General features: G+C 41.9%; 1 protein-coding gene across 2 annotated transcripts in view; it reads left to right on the top strand.

Moving 5' to 3' along the window:
- Positions 1-24,738, top strand: part of Blm (BLM RecQ like helicase) — an 89,714-nt gene that overhangs the window by 11,904 nt on the left and 53,072 nt on the right. For both annotated transcript variants that reach the window (XM_036176053.1, XM_036176047.1), the window contains exons 2-6: positions 9,893-9,993; positions 11,336-12,024; positions 17,245-17,407; positions 21,069-21,199; positions 24,360-24,492. In XM_036176053.1, the coding sequence (XP_036031946.1) occupies positions 9,896-9,993; positions 11,336-12,024; positions 17,245-17,407; positions 21,069-21,199; positions 24,360-24,492 (1,214 nt within the window). In that variant the 5' untranslated portion in view covers positions 9,893-9,895. The remainder of the gene's footprint in view (positions 1-9,892; positions 9,994-11,335; positions 12,025-17,244; positions 17,408-21,068; positions 21,200-24,359; positions 24,493-24,738) is intronic.

Genomic DNA, 24,738 nt, shown 5'->3' with positions numbered 1-24,738 from the left:
TTTTGCTATGACAGGAATGGCCAGTACGAGAGTAGAAATGAGAGAACAGTCTTGATTTTGCCTTTATTTTTAATAGACTCACTGCTAGTATAAAATAAGATATTACATCAATTTTAGATTTTTTAAAACATTTCTGGTTTGGTGTTTTGTGTTTTTTTTAAGATTTATTTATTTTTATTTTATGTATGTGAATGTTTGCTTGCATATATGTCTGTGCACCATGCCTACAGAGGACTAAAGAGGTCGTTGGAGTCTCTGGAATTGGAGTGATAGACAGTTGTGAGCCAGCTTATGAATGTTTTGAACATTGGGTCCTCTGCAAGACCAGCAAGTGCTTGTAACCTCTGAGTCAATTCTACAACCTAATGATTCTGGTTTTTGTTTTGTTTTGTTTTTCGAGACAGGGTTTCTCTGTGTAGCTTTGCGCCTTTCCTGGAACTCACTCTGTAGACCAGGCTGGCCTCGAACTCACAAAGATCCGCCTGCCTCTGCTTCCCGAGTGCTGGGAAGCACCACCACCCGGCTTAATGATTCTGTTTTAATGCACCTGTTTAAAATGGTTTGCGTTGGGCAGTGGTGGCACACGCCTGAAATCCCAGCACTCAGGAGGCAGAGGCAGGCAGATCTCTGTAAGTTCGAGGCCAGCCTGGTCTACAGAGTGAGTTCCAGGAAAGGTGCAAAGTTACACAGAGAAACCCTGTCTCGAAAAACAAACAAACAAAAAAAGGTCTGCGTTTAGGGTTGGAGAAAGGGCTCAGTGATTGAGAGTAGCATGTGGTGTTCCTGCAGAGGACCTAAATTTGGTTCCCAGCACCCATAGTGGGCGGCTCACAACTGCCCATAACTCCAGCTCAGGGCAGTCCAAAGACTCTGCTGGCCATAGGCACCACACACTTATTCACACACACACACACACACACACACACACACACACACACACATATACGTGATTAAAAGTAAAATAAAATAATGATTTGAGTTTTATCAGACATCTTTTTTAGAAGACATTAATAACAATGTGTGAACCAAGAAGTTCAAGGAGCTGAGTATAATGGCCACTACTATATAATCCTGCACTTAGGAGCTAGAGTCAGGAGAATTGTGAGTTTCAAGCTAGCTTGAGCTACATAGTGAGACCCTGCCTCAAAAAGAAAACAACACAGTGGGCTAGAAAGATGGCTCAGTAGCTAAGAACACTGACTGCTCTTACAGAGGACTTGGTTTCGATTCCCACCACTCATGTGGTGGCTTACAACCATCTGTAGCCACCTTTCCCAGGGGCCCCACCACCCTCCCTGCCCTTTGTGGGCACCAGGCATGCAACTGTTGCACATATTTGCATAGAGACAATACATTCACAATATTTTTAAAAATCTAAGTAAAAGGAAACAAGCCAGAAAAGAATAGCAAAACAAATCCAAGTGGGAAAGGGCACAAGAACATTCCCAACACACGACAATGTTCTATACCTTGAGTGTTGTGCAGTTGTGTATGTAAGTAAGACTGATTTTTTTTTTTTTTTTTTTTTGAGTTGATCTTGTATCCAGGCACTTTGCTGAAGGTGTTTATGAGCTGTGGGAGTTCCCTGATGGAATTTTAGGGTCACTTATATATACTATCATGTCATCTGCAAATAGCGATACTTGGACTTCTTCCTTTTCAGTGTGTGTCTCCTCCGCCTCTTTCAGTTGTCTTATTGCTCTGGCTAAAGCTTCAAGTAGTACTATTGAATAGATGTGGAGAGAGTGGACAACTTTCCTCGTCCCTGATTTTAGTGGAATTGCTTTGAGTTTCTCTCCATTTATTGTGATGTTGGTTATACGTTTGCTGTAACTTGCCTTTATTATGTTTAGGTATGTCCCTTGTGTCCCTGATCGCTCCAATACTTTTGTCATGAAGGGGTGTTGGATTTTGTCACAGGCTTTTTCAGCATCTAATGAGATGATCATGTGGTAGGGTTTTTTTTTTTTTTTTCTTTTTTTGAGACAAACCTATTTTTTTAAAACAATAAATGAGAAGATTCTTGGAAAAATGGGCTTTAGGCTCTGATGCCCAGCATTAACTCAGGAATACACGTGGACAGCTGTTTTCCACTGTAAGTTGCAGAGTGTGGCATGTCTTGTCCTAGTTCCTCTGCTGGTGCTATGATAAAGCACCCTGACAAAACACTTTCAGGGAGGAAGGGCTTATTTTAACTTGTAGTTCAATGTACAGCCCGTCATGTCAGGGAGGTCAAGGCAGCAGGAGTTGAACTGGTCACATAGTATCCACAGTCAGAAAGCAGAAGGATGGATGAGTGCATGCAGCTGCTCTGCTCCCTGCTGTGACATGGTCTGTCTGTATGCTGTGAATATGTATTGCTACTGTTGGTTAGTAAATAAAACCGCTTTGGCCTATGGTAAGGCCGGATAAGAGCCAGGTAGGAAATCCAAGCAGAGACAGAGAGAAAAAGGGTAGAGTCAGGGCAGACGCCAGCCAGCCTCAAACAACAAGATGTCATAAGCCTGAACCATAGATCAAACAGTTTGTATTAATATTAAACCTCTGAGTGATTATTTTATAAGCTGTTGTGGGCCGGGCGGGACACAGGAAAACTTCCAGATACAGTTCTCCTCTCCACTCACCATCCTGCATCCCCAGCCCAGGGAATGTCCCACACATAATTAAGATTATCTTTCCATTTCAAGTAATGTAATCTATATTTTCTCACAGGCACACTTACAGGCTCATTTCTGAACTGATTCAAGATTCAAGTTGATAATTAAAACTAACCTTCACATCACTTTTTCCAGAAGATAAACTGTATATTTGCATATATATTAAAAAAGAACATATAACATTAATGAGGGTCCTGTCTAAAATTTCTGTTGAGAAGTTCTTTGATGTTTGGTTTGATAGAGAGCCCCTTGTTTCCGGGGTCCAAATATAAATATTTGAGGCTTACCACTTATGCCCCAGGGAAGACAAGTCAGCTGGTGGGGCTTGCAGAGCTTGGCTGTATTTACAGGAACAACTTCCTAAAACCTCCACTTTCAGCAGAAATCTAGAGTGAGTGTCTTGGCACCAAGTGTCTTAGAATAGCCTTTTTGGCAGTCCATCTCTAGATATTCTGAGATAGCTGTCTTGTTATAACACAGAATAAAAGGAAAAGTTTGACCTAGAAAGAGAACTTGTCCTAAGTTTGATAAATCTAAAATGTTTCATTTATTTGAAAGAAATGGAACTCCCCACCCCCAAAAACCTTGTTTTCTCTGTCATATCTCTGTGTTATTAAAGAAGTCTATCTATCTATCTATCTATCTGTCTATCTATCTATCTACCATTTATGATTTGATTTGATTTGAAGAGAGGCTACGGAACCTGGCCTGGAACTCACTGTGTAGACTGGCCTTAAAGTCACAGAGATCTGCCTGTCTCTGCTTCCTGAGTGCTGCTGTGCCACCATGCTTGGCTCATTGTTTTGTTCTATTTTTCAAGATAGAGGTTCTCCGTGTAGCCCTAGCTGTCCTGGAACTCATTGTGTAGATCAGGCTGGCTTCAAACCCAGAGGTCCACCCACCTCTGTCTCCTTAGTGCTGGGAGTAAAGGTGTGTGTCACCACTGCCTGCTTATTGCAATGCTTATTGTTCAGCTGGGAATTCTGCTTCAGCCCCCCGCCCCCCAGCTACTCAAGACCATGCCTACAGGATATTTAAAGTGCCTCCTGGAGAATGCCCATGTGGTTTTTCCTGGTTTCCTTTCTTGGTCACATCTCTGAGGGCCAGAAAGATCACCCAGGAACGTTTTGCCCAATGAACTTGGGAACTTGGTCTTTATTCTTTTTTTTTTTTTTTTTTTTAATATTTTATGTATATGAGTGCTCTATTGTCTTTATGCCAGAAGAGGGCATCAGATCCCACTATAGATGGTTGTGAGCCACCATGTGGTTGCTGGTTGCTGGTTGCTGGTTGCTGGGAATTGAACTCAGGAACTCTCTGGAAGAGCAACTGGTGCTCTCCAGCCTGGTTTTTTAATTAATTAATTTATTTATTTATTTATTTTTATTCTTGTTTTGTTTTGGTTTGGTTTGGTTTGTTTGTTTTTTGTTTTTTGTTTTTTGTTTTTGGTTTTTTTGAGACAGGGTTTCTCTGTGTAGCTTTGTGCCTTTCCTAGAACTTGCTTTGGAGACCAGGCTGGCCTCAAACTCACAGAGATCCGCCTGCCTCTGCCTCCCGAAGTGCTGGGATTAAAGGCATGTGCCACCACCACCTGGCTGGTTTTTATTCTTAATTCAGCTTAATTTGGCTTAGTGGAGAGTCTTAGTATCTGGGTATGCAAACCTTTCACTTATTAAAAGATTTTTTTATTATCTTTCTTTTGTTGTATAAATATATATTTTCTAGCAATAGTCCATTCCTTATTAGTATTCTTTTGTTATTGTTTATAAGTTTGTATTATGAATGTAAATGTGGTATACATGTAGAGTGTATACATACATGAGCCCCTGTGTGCACACGTGTATGGGGGCAGAAGAAATTGGATGTTCTGCTGTATGTCACTCTGTGTCTTATTCCTTTGAGGCAGGGTCTCTCACTGACCCTGGAGGTAGGCTGGTAGCCAGCAAGCCCCAGTGATTTTTCTGTCTCTCCCCACTCCCCAGCACTAGGGTTGTAGCCACACTTGTTTGTTTTTGATGGGCGTTGGGACCTGAACTTGGGTCCTCATGCACACAGTGTCCTTGTACACTAAGTCATCTTCTCCAGCCCTGTCTTAGTATTTTTAGGATACTTAATATACCTGGCGAACTTAGGTAGTCAGTTCCTTCTGTTTTTATTTATTTTTAAGGTCATTGTTGCTATTTGGGTAATTTTAAATAGCTAGATTTTTTTGGTTTTGTTTTTGTTTTTCGAGACAGGGTTTCTCTGTAGCTTTGGAGCCTGTCCTGGACTAGCTCTGTAGACCAGGCTGGCCTCGAACTCACAGAGATCCACCTGCCTCTGCCTCCCGAGTGCTGGGATTTCAGGCGTGCGCCGCCACCCCCCCCCCCCCCCCCCCCCCACCCCCCTCACCCCCCACCCCCCACCCCCCGGCTAAATAGCTAGTTTTGAAGTTTATTATGACCGGTGGTGAACGTCATTTTCGATTACGTTAAGACTCCATAAACAGGACTGATAGATGATTTGGTGGGTAAAGCACCTGCTCCAGAAGTGACAACTTGAATTTGATTCCCAGAGCTCGTGTGGTGGAAGGAGGGAACTGACTGTTACAAGTCATCTTTTGAGCTACACATACACAATAAACAAACAAGTAAATACTAAAAAGGCAAAGGGATGTGATGGCACTGGTCTTTAATCCCAGGATCCTGTAATCCCAGCACTTGTGAGGCAGAGGTAGGCAGATCTCTGTGAATTCAAAGACAGCCAGGGCTACATAGAGACCCTGTCTCAAAAAAACAGTAAACAAAACGTTAAAGAGGGGAGAAAAAATCCTTAGAAAATAATTCCTTTTTTTTTGAAAGATTTATTTATTTATTATGTATACAGTGTTCCGCCTACATATATGCCTGCCCACCAGAAGAGGGCGCCAGATCTCATTACAGATGGTTGTGAGCCACCATGTGGTTGCTGGGAATTGAACTCAGGACCTCTGGAAGAGCAGTCAGTGCTCTTAACCTCTGAGCCATCTCTCCAACCAAAAATATTTCCTTTATCATATGTAAATGAAAGTTGCTTGTTTTTCTTGGTAGTCCTAAGAATGGTCTCCATATTTCTCAAAAAAAAAAAAAAAAGTTTTCTTGTTACTTTTAATTTTATTGACTTTCTTTTCTGTTTTCATTTTGCTTATCGACCTGGAGAATTTAGACATTCTTTTTTTTACTTGGCCTAACTTTTTTTTTTTTTTTTTAAGATTACCTCTTAGAGCTGGGCGGTGGTGGCGCATGCCTTTAATCCCAGCACTCTGGAGGCAGAACCAGGTGGATCTCTGTGAGTTTGAGGCCAGCCTGGGCTACCAAGTGAGTCCCAAGAAAGGCGCAAAGCTGCACAGAGAAACCCTGTCTCGAAAAAACTGGAAAAAAAAAAAAAAAAAAAAAAAAAAAGGATTACCTCTAGTGCCCTGGCTGGTAACATAGGCCTGTAGTCCAGCTACTGGGGAGCCTTAAGGCAGGAGGATCTTGGTTTCAAGGTCTATCTGGAAAACTTAGTGGGACCCTGTCTCAAAGTTAAAGTTTTTAAAGGGGTAGGAATGTAGCTTAGTAATAGAGCATTTGTTTAGAGTGTGAAGCTCTAAATTCATTCCTCAGTACCATCAAAAATTTTAAAAAAGGGCTGGAGAGATGGCTCAGTGGTTATGAGCATTGGTTGCTCTTCCAGGGGATCAGGGTTCAAGTCCCAGCATCCACATGGCAGCTCACAGCTGTCTGTAACTCAGGTTCCAGGAGATCTGATATCCTTATACAGACAGACCTGCAGGCAAAACACCAATGTATATAAAGTAAAAATAAACAATTTAAAAAAAAAAAAAAGGCTACCCCTGAATATCATGATCTGGTTGTTAAATAACATAGTCTCCTTCAGTTTCTGATCTGAAATCATATTACATCAAGACATAGTTCAAATTAGAGTCCTTTAATCATCTGTTCTTCTCATCACTTGTTTTTTGAGATAGGTGTAGACCATGCTGACTTTGAGCTTACTGTATACCTCAGGCTGGCCTCAAACTCTGATCCTCCAGCCTCGGTCTCCCAAATGCTGGAATTACAGATGTGAGCCACCGTGGGCAGCTTGAGTATAGTTTTCCAGTTTGTTTGGCTCACTACTTTTACTTTGTTTCCTTTGGAAACGGTGTCTCTCACTATGTAGCATAAGTTGCCATAACTTTTCTTTTTCCATGTAAAAGACATTGTTACTTATTTTCTAAATTGTACTTGTGATGGCTGTAAGTTTTCATCTGAAATGGATTCCATTGACCAAGCTTGAAACACATTGACATTCATAGGGTTTCTGAAATGCCATTCTGTATTGGACTGAAACATACTGAGTTTGTTTAATTTATACCTTCATACTGACTTGTACTTGGAAAAAAGTTTCACTCAGAGAGGTAAAGAATGATTCATTGTTTAGAATCCTCCACCCCTTGAGTGTGTGTGTGTGTGTGTGTGTGCTGGTATGTGCATTCATGTGTACATGCAGGTGTATGCTCAGCACAGTGCACGTGACAGCCAGAGAACACTTTTGGATGTCAGTCTTTGCCTTCTACCTTATTTGAGACAGTCTCTTCCTTGTTATTTACTGCATATGTCAGGCCAGCTGGCTGTCAAGGATCCAGAGATCCTCCTCTCTTTGCTCACTAGAGAAGCATCAAGATTACAGATAGGTACTATATATGTATTTTAGTGTCAAACTTAGGTCCTCAAAAGTGTGTGGCAAATATTTTACACATTGAACTGTCTCTCTGGCCCTGACTTATATTTTGAAACTAATAAGACAATTCCAGTTACTAAATTAAGAAAGTATGACTCAATTTAAATATCACCATTTTCAAAAGTGAACTTCTAGAGCAGTGTAGTGTGGCCTATCCAGTATTGTTAATCCTTCCACCAAAATATGGCACACACATATATGGTATAAAATCAAAGTATATTATAAAAATAGAATGTAAGCTGGGTATGGTAGCATGTGCCTGTATTCCTAGCACTGGATGCAGGAGGTTCATGAGTTTGGGGTCAGCCTCACTGTATAGTGAGACCTTGTGTATTAGGGTTTTCTAGAGGAAAAGAACTTATAGAATGAATATCAGAGAGGGAGGGGGTTTTTTATTAGAATGATTTACAGGCTGTGGTCCAGCTAATCCAACAATAGCTATCTACCAGCAGAAGGTCCAAAAATTCAGTAGTTGTTCAGTCCATAAGGCTGGATGTCTCAGCTAGTCTTCAGTAAATACCAGAATCCTGAAGAAGTAGGCTTTAATGCCAGTGAAGGAATATGGGCTTGCCAGTGAGAACAAGCAAGCAAAGAGCAAACGCTTCCTTCATTCATGTCCTTTATATAGGCATCCAGCAGAAGGTGTAGTCCAGATTAAAAATGGTCTTCCCACTTAAATGATTTAATTAAGGGGAAAAAAATCCTTCACAGGTGTGCCCAGCCATTTGGGTTTAGTTCACTCCAGATGTAGCCAAGTAGACAACCAAGAATGTCCAACACAAGTCTACCCTTGTCAACTTGACACAGTGCAGCATACCTCCTTATGTCATGCTTAATTTCCAAATGAAAACAATAACTAGGTCATAATTACACCTAACATGACATAACTATCACACAAACAATCACAAAATGCATTATATATTTAATCAGGTTATTATTACAGCTCCCATGATAGAACTATCCCTCATAAAGCCACGAACACTTCTATCTTAGTGTTCTGTTGCTACAAAGAGACACCATAACCACAGCAACTCTTATACAAGGTAAGCATTATTTGGGGGCTTGCTTAGGTTTCAGAGACCTAGTTCATTGTCATCATGCTGGGGAGCATGGCAGCACACAGGTAGACATGATGTTGGAGAAGTAGCTGAGAATTCTACGTTTGGATCTGCAGGCAGCGGTTGTGGGGGGGAGAGGGAGGGAGGGAGGGAGGGAGGGAGGAAGGGAGAGAGAGACTGGGCCCAGCTTGAGCTTCTGAAACCTCAAAGCTCACCCCCAGTGGCATACTTCCTCTAATCCCTCTAACAAGGCCATGCCTCCTAATTCTTCTAATCTTACCGAAGTCCCCCTACCTTATGACTCAGCATTCAAATATAAGAGCCCGTGAGAGCCGTTCTTAGTTAATCCCAGCACTCGGGAGGCAGAGCCAGGCTGGTCTCTGGGAGTTCGAGGCCAGCCTGGTCCAGGGCAGGCACCAAAACTACACAAAGAAACCCTGTCTCAAAAAACCAAAACCACCACACCTTGTATCAGGAAAAAACAGAGGGGCCTGTAAAGTGGTTCAGTGGGTAAAGGTGCTTGCTCTGTAAGGCAAGGACCAGGTGTGATCCCTGGAACCCCCACAAAGGTGGAAGGAAAGAAGCAGCTGCACAAGGCTGTCCTCTGACCTCCTCACAAGTACAGTGTGGCAAGTGTGCCCTCCATCATGCACACATGCGCACGCGCGCACACACACACACACACACACTAATAATAGTAAATGCTGTGTTAAATCCAGATAGAGTGGGAAAGGGGGTTATAACTTATCTGAAATAACTGTTTTTGAAACTCGTCATAGATTACTGCTGTCTGTCTTTAGCTCAGTGATTTCCAGGTGGCTTGAGCTGTGTGCTTTATCTGGGTGAAAGCAAAGCAGTGCAACAACTTGTTACACAAGGGCTCTAAGTGGATGTGGCACACTGTTGGAGGCTGGAGCCAGATGGCTATGCAGACGCTCTCTTGCTGGGCAGCCTCGCTGCAAATTCTTTTCTGTCTTTACCAGATTTTCACCTTTGGACAGAGAATTCGCTTACTAGGTGTTCTCTGGATTTCTAGTTTGCTTTGGCCTTTCTTCCCCCTCACTTCCTGTCCCCTTCCCGTTTATCCTCCAAGCCCTTTCCCAATCATTGCTTCTCTAATATCTGTTGTGCTGATTTTAGCCTCTGTTGAGGAAAGGGGGAATCAGGCCACTTTTTTTTTTTTTTATTTAAGTGAATCTTCAGCTAGTTAAAAATTATGTGTTTTAAATGTCACCAGATGTAAATGTTAAAGCAATCTGTTGACAGAGGGGAGGAAGGGAGAGAGAAAGGAAAATAAAGGAAGCAATAAAAGCATGTTACTCTGGGCACCTTTGGAACAGTGGCTGTTTGATTCAAGTCCTTTACCTCCTCAATGAATATGCTGAATGATACAAATTCCCTAACTTCATTAATGGTTGCCCTTTTCCTTTTTAGATCATGGCTGCTGTTCCTCTGAACAATCTACAGGAGCAACTGCAGCGTCACTCAGCCAGAAAACTTGATAATAAATTCAACCTTACAAAACCAAAATCTTCGTAAGTATACTCATTAGCATGGAGAGGATAACTCAGGTGTCATACAATTAGAGCTCTTGTCTTTCAGCTCTGTCTAAGATAGGATCCCATATGTAGCTCACTCTGGCCTAGAACATAATTACACCTAACATGATCTAACTATCCCACATGTAGTCACAACTGCTTGCTGTGTTCAGGCCAGCTAGCCTCCCTTGCAGCAGCCCTGCCTCAGTCTTGTATGTGCTGGGATCATCACCACACCCTGCTTCCAGCTTCTTCATTTTACAGAGGAAATGAGGGGCTCAGTGGTTTTTCCACTTTGCAGAGTAATAGTAGAGTATATTCTAGCAGATCTGGGTAGTGATTGCCCTTCAGCTTTACACAGTTCAGGCACATACTTGTTTGGCAAAGTTGGATAAACAAGTAATGAAGTTTCTTGTAAATTTGTATAGATACTTACTTTAATATAATCTCATCTGCTCTGTCTAACTTTGTAGGAAAATGACCACTCTAATTCTGCTGTCTCCTGCAAGCTATGCATCAAGTTCCTAATGGTGCCTAATAATAATTTGTATTTGGTTGTGCTCTTAGGTTTCAGGCACTGCTCCAGGCACTTGGCTTTCAAGTTGCTTTACAGTCACTATTGACTTTCATGTCATTAATTTCAGCAGATAGCCAGGACTCCTGCCTCCTTTATGTCCTTCAGATCTCAGCAATTCCTTCCTTCCTTCCTTCCTTCCTTCTTTTCTTCCTTCCCTCCCTCCGTTCTTCCCTCCCTCCGTTCTTCCCTCCCTCCCTCCCTCCCCCCCCCAACTATTTTCTCCCTTAAAATTTTTATCAGAGTAGTGAAAGCCATTACAGTGTCGCCCTTCTTTTCACACACACTGTCTCTTTCTTCCGAAGGTGTTATTAAGGACTGCTAGCCTTTTCTCTCTTCCAGCTCTCTCTCCTTCTGTTTGTCCTCTTTCTCTCTCTCCCCTCTTCGTGGTCCCTCTCCCCCTCTCTCCCAATAAAGCTCTAGAAAGGTTAAAAAAATGTGGGACTGGCCCAAGAACTCTCAAACCCAGTCATTAGCCTCTGAATGGAAAGGATCAGAGCAACCAGATGTATTTGTTACCTGGTAAAATTTCAAAGCCACAGAGGGAGATGGAGTCTGTGCTCATTTGTAATAAATTAATATAACATGCATTTGAAAATAGGTTTTATAGGTGAGTGAGTTTGTTAAAGTGGAAATGGATCTATTGGGGCTAGGACTGTAGCTTATGTTAGAACGCTGGTTTGGCATAAATGAGGCCCTGGGTTCATCCCTCAGCATCAGAGATAAATGGATTCATCTAATTTTAGTTTTTCCATTATTTTTCAGCGGTTTTACTTTTAAGAAGAAAACATCAGAGGGCGATGTGTCTATAACTAATGTGTCAGTGGTGAAAACACCTGCATTAAGTGATAAAGATGTGAATGTGTCTGAGGCCTTTTCATTCACTGAGCCTCCGCTCCACACACCCAAACAGCAGCCTGGGACTGATGGCTTCTTTAAAAATTCCCCGGGAGGACAGCAAACCAAGGGGACCTATTCCGAACAGTCATTGCTGGACCTGGTGCAGATTCCTCCAGAAGTTTTATGTACTACCCCAAAAACCCCAGCTGTAAAGAAATGCCACGTTGCTGTTTTTAAGAAATTAGAATTTAGTTCTTCGCCAGATTCCCTCAATGACTGGGCTGATATGGATGACTTTGATATTTCAGCATCAGATGCATTGGTCTCATTGACCAAAAATCCTGTCACAAGAGTAAGCACCGCTCAGAAATCAAAGAAGACTAAGAAAAACTTTTTTAAACCACCACCTCCTGAAACAAGTCCCAGAAAGACTGATTTGATGCCTCCTTCCCCTAAAATCCCACAAGTGGATTTAACTAAGGAGCAGACAGATGAGTCGGAATACCTAAGCAGTGATGTGATTTGCATCGACAGCGACCCTGGTTCTGAAGATCTCAAGAAGAAAAATAGTCAGGAAAGTCAGTGTTTGGAAACTGATTTGGAAGTTGAAAGAGGTAGCCATTGTCTCATGTTCATTTCAGTATGTTTACCATCCTTTGCACTGAAAGCCAAGCATTGGGAATAGCGGTGAATAATTTTTGTCCTTGAGGGTCTTATTAACTGCTATGCCAGGGTTAGCTCTATGATTGTTCATGAAGAAAGTAAGGTCTGCAGAGGTTAAAATGGGTGGCTAGGATAGGATTGGAAAGTGAGGTGAGCCTCTCTGTATGTGTGATTCTTAATGGCTTGCCACTTAAATTATACACCAAATATTGATGGTAATGTGTAATCATCCTGTTTAATATAGCCATGTATCACTTAGTGACAAGGATATGTTCTGAGAAAAATACATCATTAGGCCATGTTGTCCTGCAAATACCATCGTGCACTTACTTTAGCCTAGATGGCAGAGCCTACTGCACACCTAGGTATGTGGTTTGCCTCATGCTCAGAGGCTCCAGAACCATACATCTGTGAATACTGTAGGTGGCTGTAACACAGTGGAATGTATCTGTGTATCCAAACATTTCCAAATATACAAAAGGTACAGTAAATATCAATGTTAATGTTTTTTTCAAGAATTGTGTGTACTAGATAGAGTACATACTATGAATGGAGCTGAGAATGAAGGGCTTCTCTGACTGAGTGGAAAGTGGATGTGGAGGCCATTTCAGTACAGTATAAACACCGCGCTCACCTCTAGCAAATTCTTTCAAAATTTACACTTCCTCAATGATTACTTTTAGTTCATTGTAATTTTTAATTCTTGTAGTCACACTTAGCTTAAACCATAAGAAAACATTGATTATAGAGCCCTGTAAAATGTTTTCTTTCCTTACGTTTTCTTTTCTTATTTTATGTTGTACTGATTAGTTTTATGTCAGCTTACACAAGCTAGAGTTATTTGGAAGAGGGACTCTCAACTGAGAAAATTCCCCCCACCAATTTGCCTGTAGGCAGGCCAATAGTCTATCTTCTTGATTGGTGTTTGATTTAGGAGGGCCTAGCTCACCAGGCAGTGCCACCCCTGGGCTGATGATTCTGGGTGCTATAAGAAAACAGGATGAGCTGGGCAGTGGTGGCGCACGCCTTTAATCCCAGCACTTGGGAGGCAGAGGCAGGCGGATCTCTGTGAGTTCGAGGTCAGCCCGGGCTACAGAGTGAGATCCAGGAAAGGCACCAAAGCTACACAGAGAAACCCTGTCTCGAAAAAAAAAAAAAAGAAGAGGAAAGGAAAGGAAGACAACAGGATGAGCAAACTAGTAAACGGTGCTCCATGGCCTCTGCAACAGTTCTTGCTTCCAGGTCCTTCTCTGATTTCCTGCTCTGACTACCTGAATGATGGAGAACAAGTTGTAAGATGAAGAAAACCCTTTCTTCCCTAAGTTGCTTTTGGTCATGATGTTTCATCAAAGCAATAGAAACCATAACTAAGATATGTATATGAGTGTTTTACCTGATGTGTGTATGTTTGTGTGAGTGTGTGAGAGAGCACATGCATCATATGTGTGCTTTGTGCCTTCAAAGACCAGAAGAAGGCATCAGATCCCTTGGAATTGGAGTTAGAGATGGTTATAGGCCATCTCATGGGTGCTGGACCCCACCCAGGTCCTCTGCATAAGTAGCAAGTGCTTTCAAGTACTAAGCCATCTCTCTCCAGCCCCTGCTGTCATTTTTTTGGTACTCCTGCCTCAGTCCCCTGAGTGCTGAAATTAAGGTTATAAGCTGTCAGACCCAGTTCACCCTTTTCTTTTCCTTCCTTCCTCCTCTTCCCCCCTCCCTCCCTCCCTCCCTCCCTCCCTCCCTCCCTCGCTCCCTCCCTCCTTCCTTCTCCTTTCCTTCTTTTCCTCCTTCACCCTTCCTTCCTCTCCCTTTGCTTCCCTCCTTCCTCTCATCTTTCATTTCTTTATTAATGTTCTTTAAAACTAAGACATGAAGATGAACATTAGCTTGACACAGGGTCAGGATCGTGAGCATCGCTGTTTTCTACCATCACATCTCCTCCTAGAAGTTCATTAGGTGCAAAAACAGGAAATAATCTTTTATCTTCTGTGCATTCTTTCTGTTTGTTTGTTTTGCCTGCATGTGAGGGTGTCAGAAGTTCTGGGACTAGAGCTACAGACAGTTGAGAGCTGCCATGTGGGTGCTGGGAATTGAACCTGGGTCCTCTGGAAGAGCAACCAGTGTTCTTAACCACTGAGCCATCTCTCCGGCCTCTTGTTTGTTTTCTTTTGTTTGTTTTTTGAGACAGGGCCTCTCTACATAGCTCTGGCTGTCCTGGGATTCACTATATAGACCCATCTGACCTCCAATTCACAGAGTTTCCACCTGCCTCTGCCTCAGGAGTACTGGGATTGAAGGTATGTACCACCACACCCGGCTCTTCTATGCATTCTTATAGAATACCTTTTGTTCTTTTGTTTTGTTTGAGACAGGTCTCACTATATTGCCCTGTCTGACCAGGAACTCATAAGCATACCCTTGCCACTGTCTCCTAGATACCACTACACCCGGTTTAGAATACCTCTTGAAAGGCCTGTATGAGACTGTTGTACAGTGGATGGAATACATTAGTAAATATATACACCAGTATCACTAGGTCAAGTATTATATACTGTAAGTAGTTGTACTATCAGAAACAGAAGTGTAAGGCATTATTCGATATGAGTATTTCAGCTTTATTTTAACTTTGGAGACCATTGTTCTGTAGGTGGTTGGTTATTGGCAGGCATGTCATGTGGTATGTGATTATATTATAAATCATATTCAAGATTTTTTTCTGGGGGCTGCAGAGATGGCTAATCAGTTAAGGGCATTTGTTGTTTTTGCAGAGGACCTGGGTTTAGTACCCAGCACCCACATGGTGGCTCACAACCATCCTTAATTCCAACTCCAGGAAATCTGATGACCTCTTCTGACCTCTAAGGGCACTAGCCATGCACATGGTGCATATACATACATGCAGACAGAACACTCATATACAGCCAGGCATAGTAGCATTCACCTTTAATACCAGCACTCAGGAGGTAGAGGCAAAGCTTATCTCTGAGTTCTAGGACAGCTAAAGCTGCATACATTTTGAGACCTTACCTCAAAAATACATACATACATATGTACATATACATACATACATAAAATCAAAACCCATCACTCATACACATAAAACAGAAAAAAAAACTAAAGACATTTCCTGACTAGGTCTTTTATTTAATATGTGTATGTCTGTGTGAATGATTTGCAGGGGAGGCTAGAAGTCAAGAGGACAACTTTGGAATCCATCCTCTCCATCCATTCTGAGTTTCAAGCTTAGCTTCTCAGGCTTGAGCATCAAGCACTGTACCCACTGAATCATCTCACTGGCCCTAGTTCATCTTAATTATTATTATTTTTCTTTAAATTTCATGTGTATGGGTGGTTTATCTGCATGTATGTCTGTGTACCACATGCATGCCTGGTGTCTTCAGAGGCCAGAAGGTGTTGGATCCCCCCAGGACTGGAGTTACAAATGGTTATGAGCCACCATGTAGGTGTTGGAAGTTGAACCTGGGTCATCTGAAAGAGCAGCCAATGCTCTTAACCACTAAGCTAGTTCCTAGTCTTAGTTATTAAAATTTGATAGCCAAGAGCCACATGGAAGTAACCAGCTTTGGTTAAATATTATATATGAATATAACATTTAAATTTCATTTTATTATTTATTTATTTATTTGCTTATTTATTCATTCATTCATTTGTTTGTTTGTTTGTTTTTTGAGGCAAGGTCTTTCTGCATAGTCCTGGCTGCCCTGGAACTCCCTATGTAGACCAAGCTGGTCTTGAACTCACAAAAATATGATTGCCTTTGCCTCCCAAGTCCTGGGATTAAAGGTGTGCACCACCACCCCTGGCTTTAGAATTTTTTAAGAATTGGGCCTTGCTTGTGTTCAGACTTGTCCTGGTCTCCTGGACTCAAAGCATTTCCACCACCACCCTTCCCTTGTAGTTTAGGAATTTAACCTAGGGAGGTGCACACTAGATAAACTATCAATGACATATTCTCAGCTTTTTATTTGCTGTTTATTTCATGACAGGATCTCACCAAATTATCTCACACATGCCTTAAGCTTACAGTCTTCCTAGCTTAGCCTTCTGGGTAGCTGGAATTACAGGCCATTCTTCTGCCTCTGCCTCTGCCTCTGCCTCTGCCTCTGCCTCCTTAGTAGCTCAGACCATAGATAGGTACATGCCACATCCTGAGACTAAAATTTTGAACACCCAGTTATATTAAAATTGCTACACAATGAAAGAGGGCCGAAAAGTAATTGATTTTTTAAAAAACCAGCAAAACTATAGTTTAATCCATTTTGTTGTTGTTTCTCAAGAGAATACTGGGTAGATGATAAAGGCAAAACAGTGAGCACCAGTGAGATACTTACATCACTAGGCCAGCTCTGTGACAGAGGTGGTTATCTGTGCAGCAGTGTGTACGTCAGCTCTGTGACAGAGGTGGTTATCTGTGCAGCAGTGTGTACGTCAGCTCTGTGACAGGTGGTTATCTGTGCAGCAGTGTGTACGGTCAGCTCTGGGGCACACCTGGGATCTTGGATCAGGATGTGGAGGCATGAAGATAAAGAGTTCAAAAATCGCCGGGTGGTGGTGGTGGTGGTGGTGACGGCGGTGGCGGCGGCGGCGGCGGCGGCGGCGGCCTGTGGCGGACGCCTGTAATCCCAGCACTTGGGAGGCAGAGGCAGGTGGGTCTCTGTGAGTTCGAGGCCAGCCTGGTCTACAGAGCTAGTCCAGGACAGGCTCCAAAGCTACAGAGAAACCCTGTCTCAAAAAAACAAAACAAACAACATCAACAACAAAAAAAGTTCAAAAATCTAGGCTGTGTAGCAAGCCCTTGTCTCAAGCAAGCAGAGACAAAACAAACCCACAGTGTTTGTTACCTGCTGCACATTACTCTTATTTAAATATGAGTAGAAAAGAGAAAAAAAATCACGAGTTTGGTAATTTAACTAGAGATAGGTATTGAATTCCCTGAGCCAGTCTCCAGCTTTAGTCCAGCTTTGGACTTCTTCCAGTTGATTGACTTCTTCGTGAAGAAAGCGCCAACATTAACCTGCAGGAGATTCTCATACAGATGTTCTGAGTGTTTATGACCTCCCCCCCCAAAAAAGCACTCACTTATAAGAGCTGGTGCCTGTTCTGCTCATTAATTGTTAAAAGAACCTGTGTTTGCAACTGTTTTTCTATAGATAATAGTGAAAAGGAGAACCACATAGATGAAGTTCGATTACAGTCTACTGAGAAAGCTCTATACTTCCAACATGATGATGATGATTATGATATAGAGTTTGTTCCACCTTCTCCAGAAGAAGACATGATTTCTCCAGCTTCTTCCTCTTTGGAATACTCTAGGTAAAATGGTTAATAATAAATATTCTTGTTTGTTTCTAAGATGCCTTAAGTAATGTAGTTTAGTTACATAATGTAATTTCTCTATAAGTATTCTTTGTGCTTCTGCAGTTTATTTTGTATTTAAATGAAAACATCCAGAACATTGTTATTTATTTATTTGATTGTTTAGAAACCATTCTTAGCTTGGCTTGGTAGCTCATGCCTTTAGTTCCAGCACTGGGGAGGACAATGCAGACAGATCTCTGTATTTGAGGCTAGCCTGGTCTACATAGTGAGACTCTTTTTCAAAGACAACCAAAAAAAACCCAAGAACCAAAACTCTTACTGTGTAATTCAGACTGCCTTTGAATTCAGGATCCTCCTGCCTTAGTCCCCAAGTGCCAGGATTATAGGTAGGAACTACCATAATTGGGGGAGAGGATTACTATTTTATTTTACTGGTCATATTTTAAAGACCTGCATTGATGTTTTGCCTGCATTATGTCTGTATGAGGAAGCCAGATCCCTTGGAACTGGAGTTGTGAGCTGCCATGTGTGTGCAGAGAATTGAACCTGGATCCTCTGGAAGAGAGCAGCCAGTGCTCTTAATGACTGAGCCATCTCTCTAGCCCCGTTTTAAGTCACTGTTTTGACAGAAACAGATCCTTGTAGTGTATCCTTTGGATTAGGAAGAGAAGGAAGTGTTTTATATGTAACCTTGTGTAATTTCTTCTGGTTTGTGCTTTAAAAATTTAGTAATTAGATTTATTCATTTATGATGCTGTTTTGCCTGCGTTTATGTATGTGCTCCATCATATATGCTTGATTCCCAAGGAGGTCAGAATGGGGCATCAGATCTCTGGAAATGGAGTTATGAAAGTTCCATCATATGGTTGCTAGGAACTCATCCAGGGTCCTTGGCAAGAGCAACAAATGCCTTTAACCTCTGAGCCATCTCTCCAGCTCCTGGTTTGTGCTATACCAGCTGTATTGTGATCTCTGAAGAAGTAGTGAAGGTTCAAGTATGATTACTGTTTGTTACAAAACTGAAGAACCATACGAGCTCACCTGTCTCCTTTCCTTACTGACAGAAAACTAGACAGCCATAGAAAGTTAAAAACTGGAGTAAAAGGTCATGTGTCACCAAGACTAAGTCAGCGTCCTCATCTAACCTGTGAAATAGCTGAGGCCAGGGAGGATCAGGAAATCACCCAGAATGAAACAGTTAAGAGCACGTGAGCTAAGATCCAGTGTGGCACTCTTTCCTTACTCTACTATTTCCATGTTGAATGCCTAGCTTTATTCTTTATTAAATATGTGTATTACACAAATGACATTGTAGCCACCTTAGCTAGGATTCTAAATAAGAGGGAAGAAATATTTTGAATTCCAGAATCTAACCAACTATTTTCTTGTCCTTGTTGGTTTTGATCTTCTCTGTGTCTGCTTGATTTTCATGATGTGATTGATATAACTGTAATTTCAGACTCTGATTCTTTTCTCTTAACACTATTCTCCATATTGCCACATTTAAACTTTATACTTTCCTAATTGATTGAGTTCTTCTCCCATGAGTACCTTTGCTTAGCATGTTACTTTTTTAATCTCTGGGACAAACAATGTACGAGAAGAAGGATTTTTTTAGCTTACAGTTTCAGAGGGTGTGGTCCCTCACAGTAGGAATGGCATGTGGAACAGGAGCTTATATTACAGTGGTCACTGTGGTGGCCTCAGTGGCCTCTATCTGTCAGCCAGGCCCTATGTCCCAAAGATTTCTACAACCTCTTAAAATGACATCACCAGGTATTCATATCCAAAGCATAATATTTAGATTTTTAGTAATTGGAAATGATTATTTTCAAGGTTGATTATTTTTCCACTACAACCTAACGTGAATAACTGTACATATTGTGTCTTAGTTAGGGTTTTATTGCTGTGAAGAGAAACCATGACCAAGGCAACTCTTTAAAGGAAAACATAATTGGGGCTGGCTTACAGTTCATAGATTTAGTTCATTATCATCATAGTGGAGAGCATGGCAGCATGCAGCATGCATACAGCTGGAGAGATAACTGAGAACTCTACAACTGGATCAGCAGGCAGCAGGAAGAGAGAGAAAGACTGGGCCTGGCTTGAGCTTCTGAAACCTCAAAGCTCCACCTCCAGTGACACACTTCCTCCAGCAAGGCCACACCTCCTAATAGTGCCACCCCTATGAGCCTATGGGCCATTTTCATCCAAACCACCACATATTGTAAAATTGAAATAGAAGTTTCTTGGGGGGTGGGGTGGCGCACACCTTTAATCCCAGCTCTTGGGAGGCAGAGGCAGACAGATCTTTGTGAGTTTGAGGCCAGCCTGGTCTACAGAGCGAGATCCAGGAAAGGCGTAAAGCTACACAGAGAAACCCTGTCTTGGAAAAGGGGGGAAAATGTTTCTTAGATACATTATGTATAATATATGCTTGGGTTTTTATGATATTTTATTTCTTATGGTTTTTATTTATTGTATTTATCTTTTTGTTTATTTTTGAGATAGGGTCTCTCACCAGTTTGGCTAGACTCACTGGCCAGCAACCCCTTATAGATCCACCTTTCTCTGCCTCTTCAGTGTGTGAGGTGGATATAAACTCAGGTGCTTATGTTGCACTGCAGGTTCTTTATGGACTGAGCTATCTCCCGGCCCTGTGTTTGCTTTGTAGAGGGATCTCAACTTGATCTCTTTTTGTAGTCAAGAATGGCATTGCATTCCTTATTCTCCTGCCCCACCTCTGAGTGCTGAGATTACAGGTGTGAGCAACACTTAGCTTAGAAATATTTTTCTGTCCAATCAAACAGACTTTTTAATTAATTAATTAGTTAATGTATTTTAATTGTAAAGATTTTATTTTATTTATTTATTTATTTATTATGTGTGCAGAGGGTGCCAGATCTCATTACAGATGGTTGTGAGCCACCATGTGGGTGCTGGGAATCGAACTCAGGACCTCTGGAAGAGCAGTTGGTGCTCTTAACCTCTGAGCCATCTCTCCAGCCCCTGTATTTTTAATTTTAATTAATGTATTTTATAGAATCTAATATATATACATACATACTTTGTGTGTATATGTGTGTGTGTGCATGCATATATATGTGTTAATACACATTGACCTAATATGATAAGTTCAGGTAAAGCTGCTTGGAATCTCAGAAAACAGTGTCATTAATAACTACTTTCTGGGGAAAGCAGCAAAGTAATGCTTGAGACTCTTAAGAGCATGTATAGTTTGGGTACAGAGAGCTTGGGACTGGGTTTTCCAAATTGAGAGAACAGAATCCATTACCCTAGACAACCCAGAGCTCCTAAGGAATGTCAGTTGTGTAGTTTGATTGGAGCCTAGTGTAACTGAAAGGATATACTTGGAGATAGGACTTGAAAGGGTCTCTTGGGACCAGAAGATGGAAGACTTGAGGGTCACTAGAGAGAGATCCAAACGTGTTTCCCAGCTAGATGTTGTGCAAGACTTAAATCTCAGCACTTGGAAGGCGGGGCAGGCAGTTAGCAATATAGCAAGTTCCGGGCCATCCTGTGCTACTTGACCCTGTCTCAAAACAAAATAAAGCCTTTCCTTTATCTGTTACACAGTTATTGAAAAAGTGGGAGACAGAGTTTGCACTCATTTCGTCTCCTTTTTTTCTTGTAGTATGCTAAAGGTTCTTGATGACTCTGACAAAGAGAAAGACAGTCTCAGTACCTCAAAAGATCTTTTGTCAAAACCGGAGAAAATGACGACGACACAGGAGCCTGATCCAGGAACCACTGCGGACTGTGGCGGTATGAAAACCCTATGTTTCAGTACCTCTGTAAATGAAATCACGGTGTCTGCATACTGCAGCTGCATGGGATAAGATGGTGTATGTGCTGTATCCTCCTTCTTTTCTCAGCTGGTGTTCTCTTGAACACCTCCTAAACCCGATACCTCCCAAGGCTCACTCTGTCTTGAAGATGCCCCTTGTTGACTCATTTCACAGGAAGAGCCAAGATTTGCCTCCTGTGAATCTAATCCTTGTTAGGTGAATTGAAAACACTAGAAATTCTGTGAGTTTTGTTTGTTCGTTTGTTTTGTTTTGAGACAGGGTCTTGTGTGTAGCCCAGGCAGGCCTTGAACTCATGTGCAGTCCCCCTGCTTTGGCTTCTTGAGTATTGAAATGGGAGAAAGTTCCTGTACGTTTTACACACACACACACACACACACACACACACACGCACACACACACGCACGCACGCACGCACGCACGCACCTCTTTTGAGTCCTCTTTACAGCCACGTTGATTTTTGTAGATCATTCAGCTTCTCCCTTGTACATCTTCTGATCTGGGTCTGGGTGACCACTGTATGTATGTTAATCTGTTTTTTGCCTGTTAAGTCGTTCCTTTCTTCTCTTCCTTCAATGCTGGGGTTGAACCCAGGGCCTCTGTGCTCTACAGTTTGTCTGTATCTCCAGCCCTGTTCCAGTTCTTTCTCATTCTCTTTTTGTTTTTTTTCCTTCTGTCCAGTATCTAGTGTAAATTAACCAATAGCTTTGGAAGACTTTGAGAAACAACAGTCCTTTGATGGGACACTTTTGATTTCACCTTCCTAAGCACACAGGCCAGAAATGTGTATTTTTATTTGGGGAGTTTTTCTGGTGGTATTTTTTATTTCTTTCCTCTCTTATTCTTTCTAGAACCTCTGCTATTTGGATGTTAGACATCCCCCTTCCCTTAATTTTCTCCTGTCTCTTACTTTTCTATGAAATAGGAAAATTTTCTCAGGTTGTTTTGAGACTGGGTCTCACTATGTAGATGAGGCTGGCCTCACACTCAGAGCAACCTGCCTGTACCTCCTGAGTGCAGGGATAAACTGCCAGCACCACCACAACCAGCCAAAAGTTTTCAGTTTTATTACTAATTGTCTTGTTTTGTTTTTTTGAGACAGGCTTTCTCTGTGTAGCTTTGTGCCTTTCCTGGATCTCACTCTGTAGACCATGCTGGCCTCGAACTCACAAAGATCCGCCTGGCTCTGCCTCCCGAGTGCCACTAATTTATTTAAATGTATTGTTTTCTCTGTTCAGCTCCTGGAAACCGGGAGCTCTTCTCTGTCCTCTTGGTATTTATGCAGGCCATGAGAGTCCTCTTGGATACATCCACACTCTTCCTGTAGGGCACGCGCCCTCCTGTGTAGTCTTCTCTGTTTTCCCCAAGTTTAGTGCGCTTCATTTTGGTCTTTGCTTTTCTTGCTGGAAATGTTCCTGAAATGTCTGTTTTTCATTCTTCTAAGCCCTACCTACAATGCAAACTGTTTAGTCCCCACTCCATCCCCATAAGGTAGTTGTGCTATCTTTTACTATAGAAATAAGGAAACTAAGTATGGAGGAATTAGTAAATCAGTGGCTGCAGATCTAAGGCAGCAGCAGAGCTAGGATTTGAACCAGCAGCACGGAGGCTCTTAAATTCTCCCTGATAACCATGGACTAGCCTGTTTCTCCATCTCTAAGTTTCCTTATTATAATGGCTCCAAGTCTAAGGATGTGGACAGAGCCTCAGTGTCATGAGAGATTTCGTCTTAGCTGACATCCGTTAATTCGTTACCTAGTTATGAACCTTTCTTCAAGATATTTCTCTTCCTTCTCCATGGAATTACAAGACTAGGTTATAGGACTCCAGAAATATCATGGTCTGAGGCAGGAAGAGTGAAGGACGGGTGTTAGCTCTAAGTGGTGCAGACTGTCGGACCCAAGGATCTCCTGTTCCTGACAGTGTGTCAGCACTTCAACCCTCTTTGTACCTTACTGAGTTTTGGGTTTTGTTGAATTAGGGTCTCATACTATAGCCTCAGTAGCTTCTAACTTGTTATCCTGCTTCTACTTAATCCTGCGTGATCCTGAGACTGGGATCATAGTCACAGAGCACCACTCTGCTCTTAGGCTTCCTTGTAGAGCATGAAGGGAATAATGCCTGCCTTGCTGGATAGTTGTTAGATTGCAAGGTATACTGTAGGTCATCAGGAAATGGCAGCTATTATTATCTGCTCATCTAGTAATCCTTCCAAAGAAGGAGCATTAAGATGGCTGTTTTGTTTTTATGAACTCTCCCTAACTCCATAATTGTTTCCTCTTGTTGAGTTACAAAGCAGCATTTTGATAATGTGTTCAAGAGCTTTGCCTTGAGTGTACACCAAGGTCACTAGTTTGTAGCTTTCGGCAATCACTTTTTTTTTTTTTTTTTAAATATATAATCAGAACAGTGCTTGTCTGTCTTCACTTTCCTTTGAGCCCTTGGCCAGGGTTTTCCTTATAGTCTGAGGTAGGATGTGTTCTGCTTAATAGGGTGATCTGAACTCTTCGCCAATGTGTAGGTACTGGTATTTCTCTGAGTCTTCTTTGGCTTTAAGTTTTTCAGACCATTGTGAAACCTCCTCTCTCCAGTCTGAGACTCTTTACATAGAGAACCAAAATGACATAGTAATTCAGCAGCTCTCAGTTCAATGCCTCACGGCCATGTTATCAGCAGACATCCACACTTCCTGGGTCTTTGTCATATAGATGGTTGTCCCCACCCTGTTTTTGTACGGCCCTGTTTTTCCTCTTATCTCCTTGAACTCCTCAGCTGACTGCTTTTCATCTGCAGCTATGTAGTCTCATTTTCCTTCTCTGAGCATTTTTGTCCTTTCTTACCTCCTTACCCCAGAGAATACTGTCTCCCTGGGGCCCAAGTAAACTGACATTTTCTCCTTCAGATCATGTGAAGGTGAGTGGACATTTCCTTTGCTTATATTGCTTCCCTAAATCCTGTGTTTTCTTCCCTTCATCAGAAATATCAGCTCCTTTGATATTGTGTCTCTTAGTTGTGTGGCTTCATAAGAAGTGGGGTAGGGTGGCTTGTGAGGCAGAGTGCTTGCGGGACATGTGGGGTTCTGGGGCCAAACTCATTCTTTCTTTATAATTACTTCATAGACAAGCAGATGAGCGTGCAGCAGCAGCTTATTCATGTGATGGAGCACATCTGTAAATTAGTTGATACTGTTCCTATCGATGAACTAAAAGCTTTGAATTGTGGGAACGAGCTGCTTCAACAGCGAAACATAAGGTATCTTGATTGTCCCCCTTCTGGAAGCTGTCTGATTGTAGTTACTACTCCAAGTAAAGAAACAGGCAAAATGGCCAGGCCTTCTGGCCTAGACATGAGGATCATAGTCACATCACTAAGTTTTACATTTATTTAATTTTCAAGCCATTTGTTTAAGATTTGTATTCAAATTTTTGAGACTGGAAAAAATGATAAATTTTTCCTATAATTTCTGTTGGGGTTAAAATTATGAAAGTAAACTTCGGG

The sequence above is a fragment of the Onychomys torridus genome, chromosome 1 (genome assembly GCF_903995425.1).
Source record: "Onychomys torridus chromosome 1, mOncTor1.1, whole genome shotgun sequence".
NCBI lineage: Eukaryota > Metazoa > Chordata > Mammalia > Rodentia > Cricetidae > Onychomys > Onychomys torridus.
The sequence above is the reverse complement of the archived record's forward strand: the minus strand, read 5'-3'. Positions and strand labels throughout refer to the sequence as shown.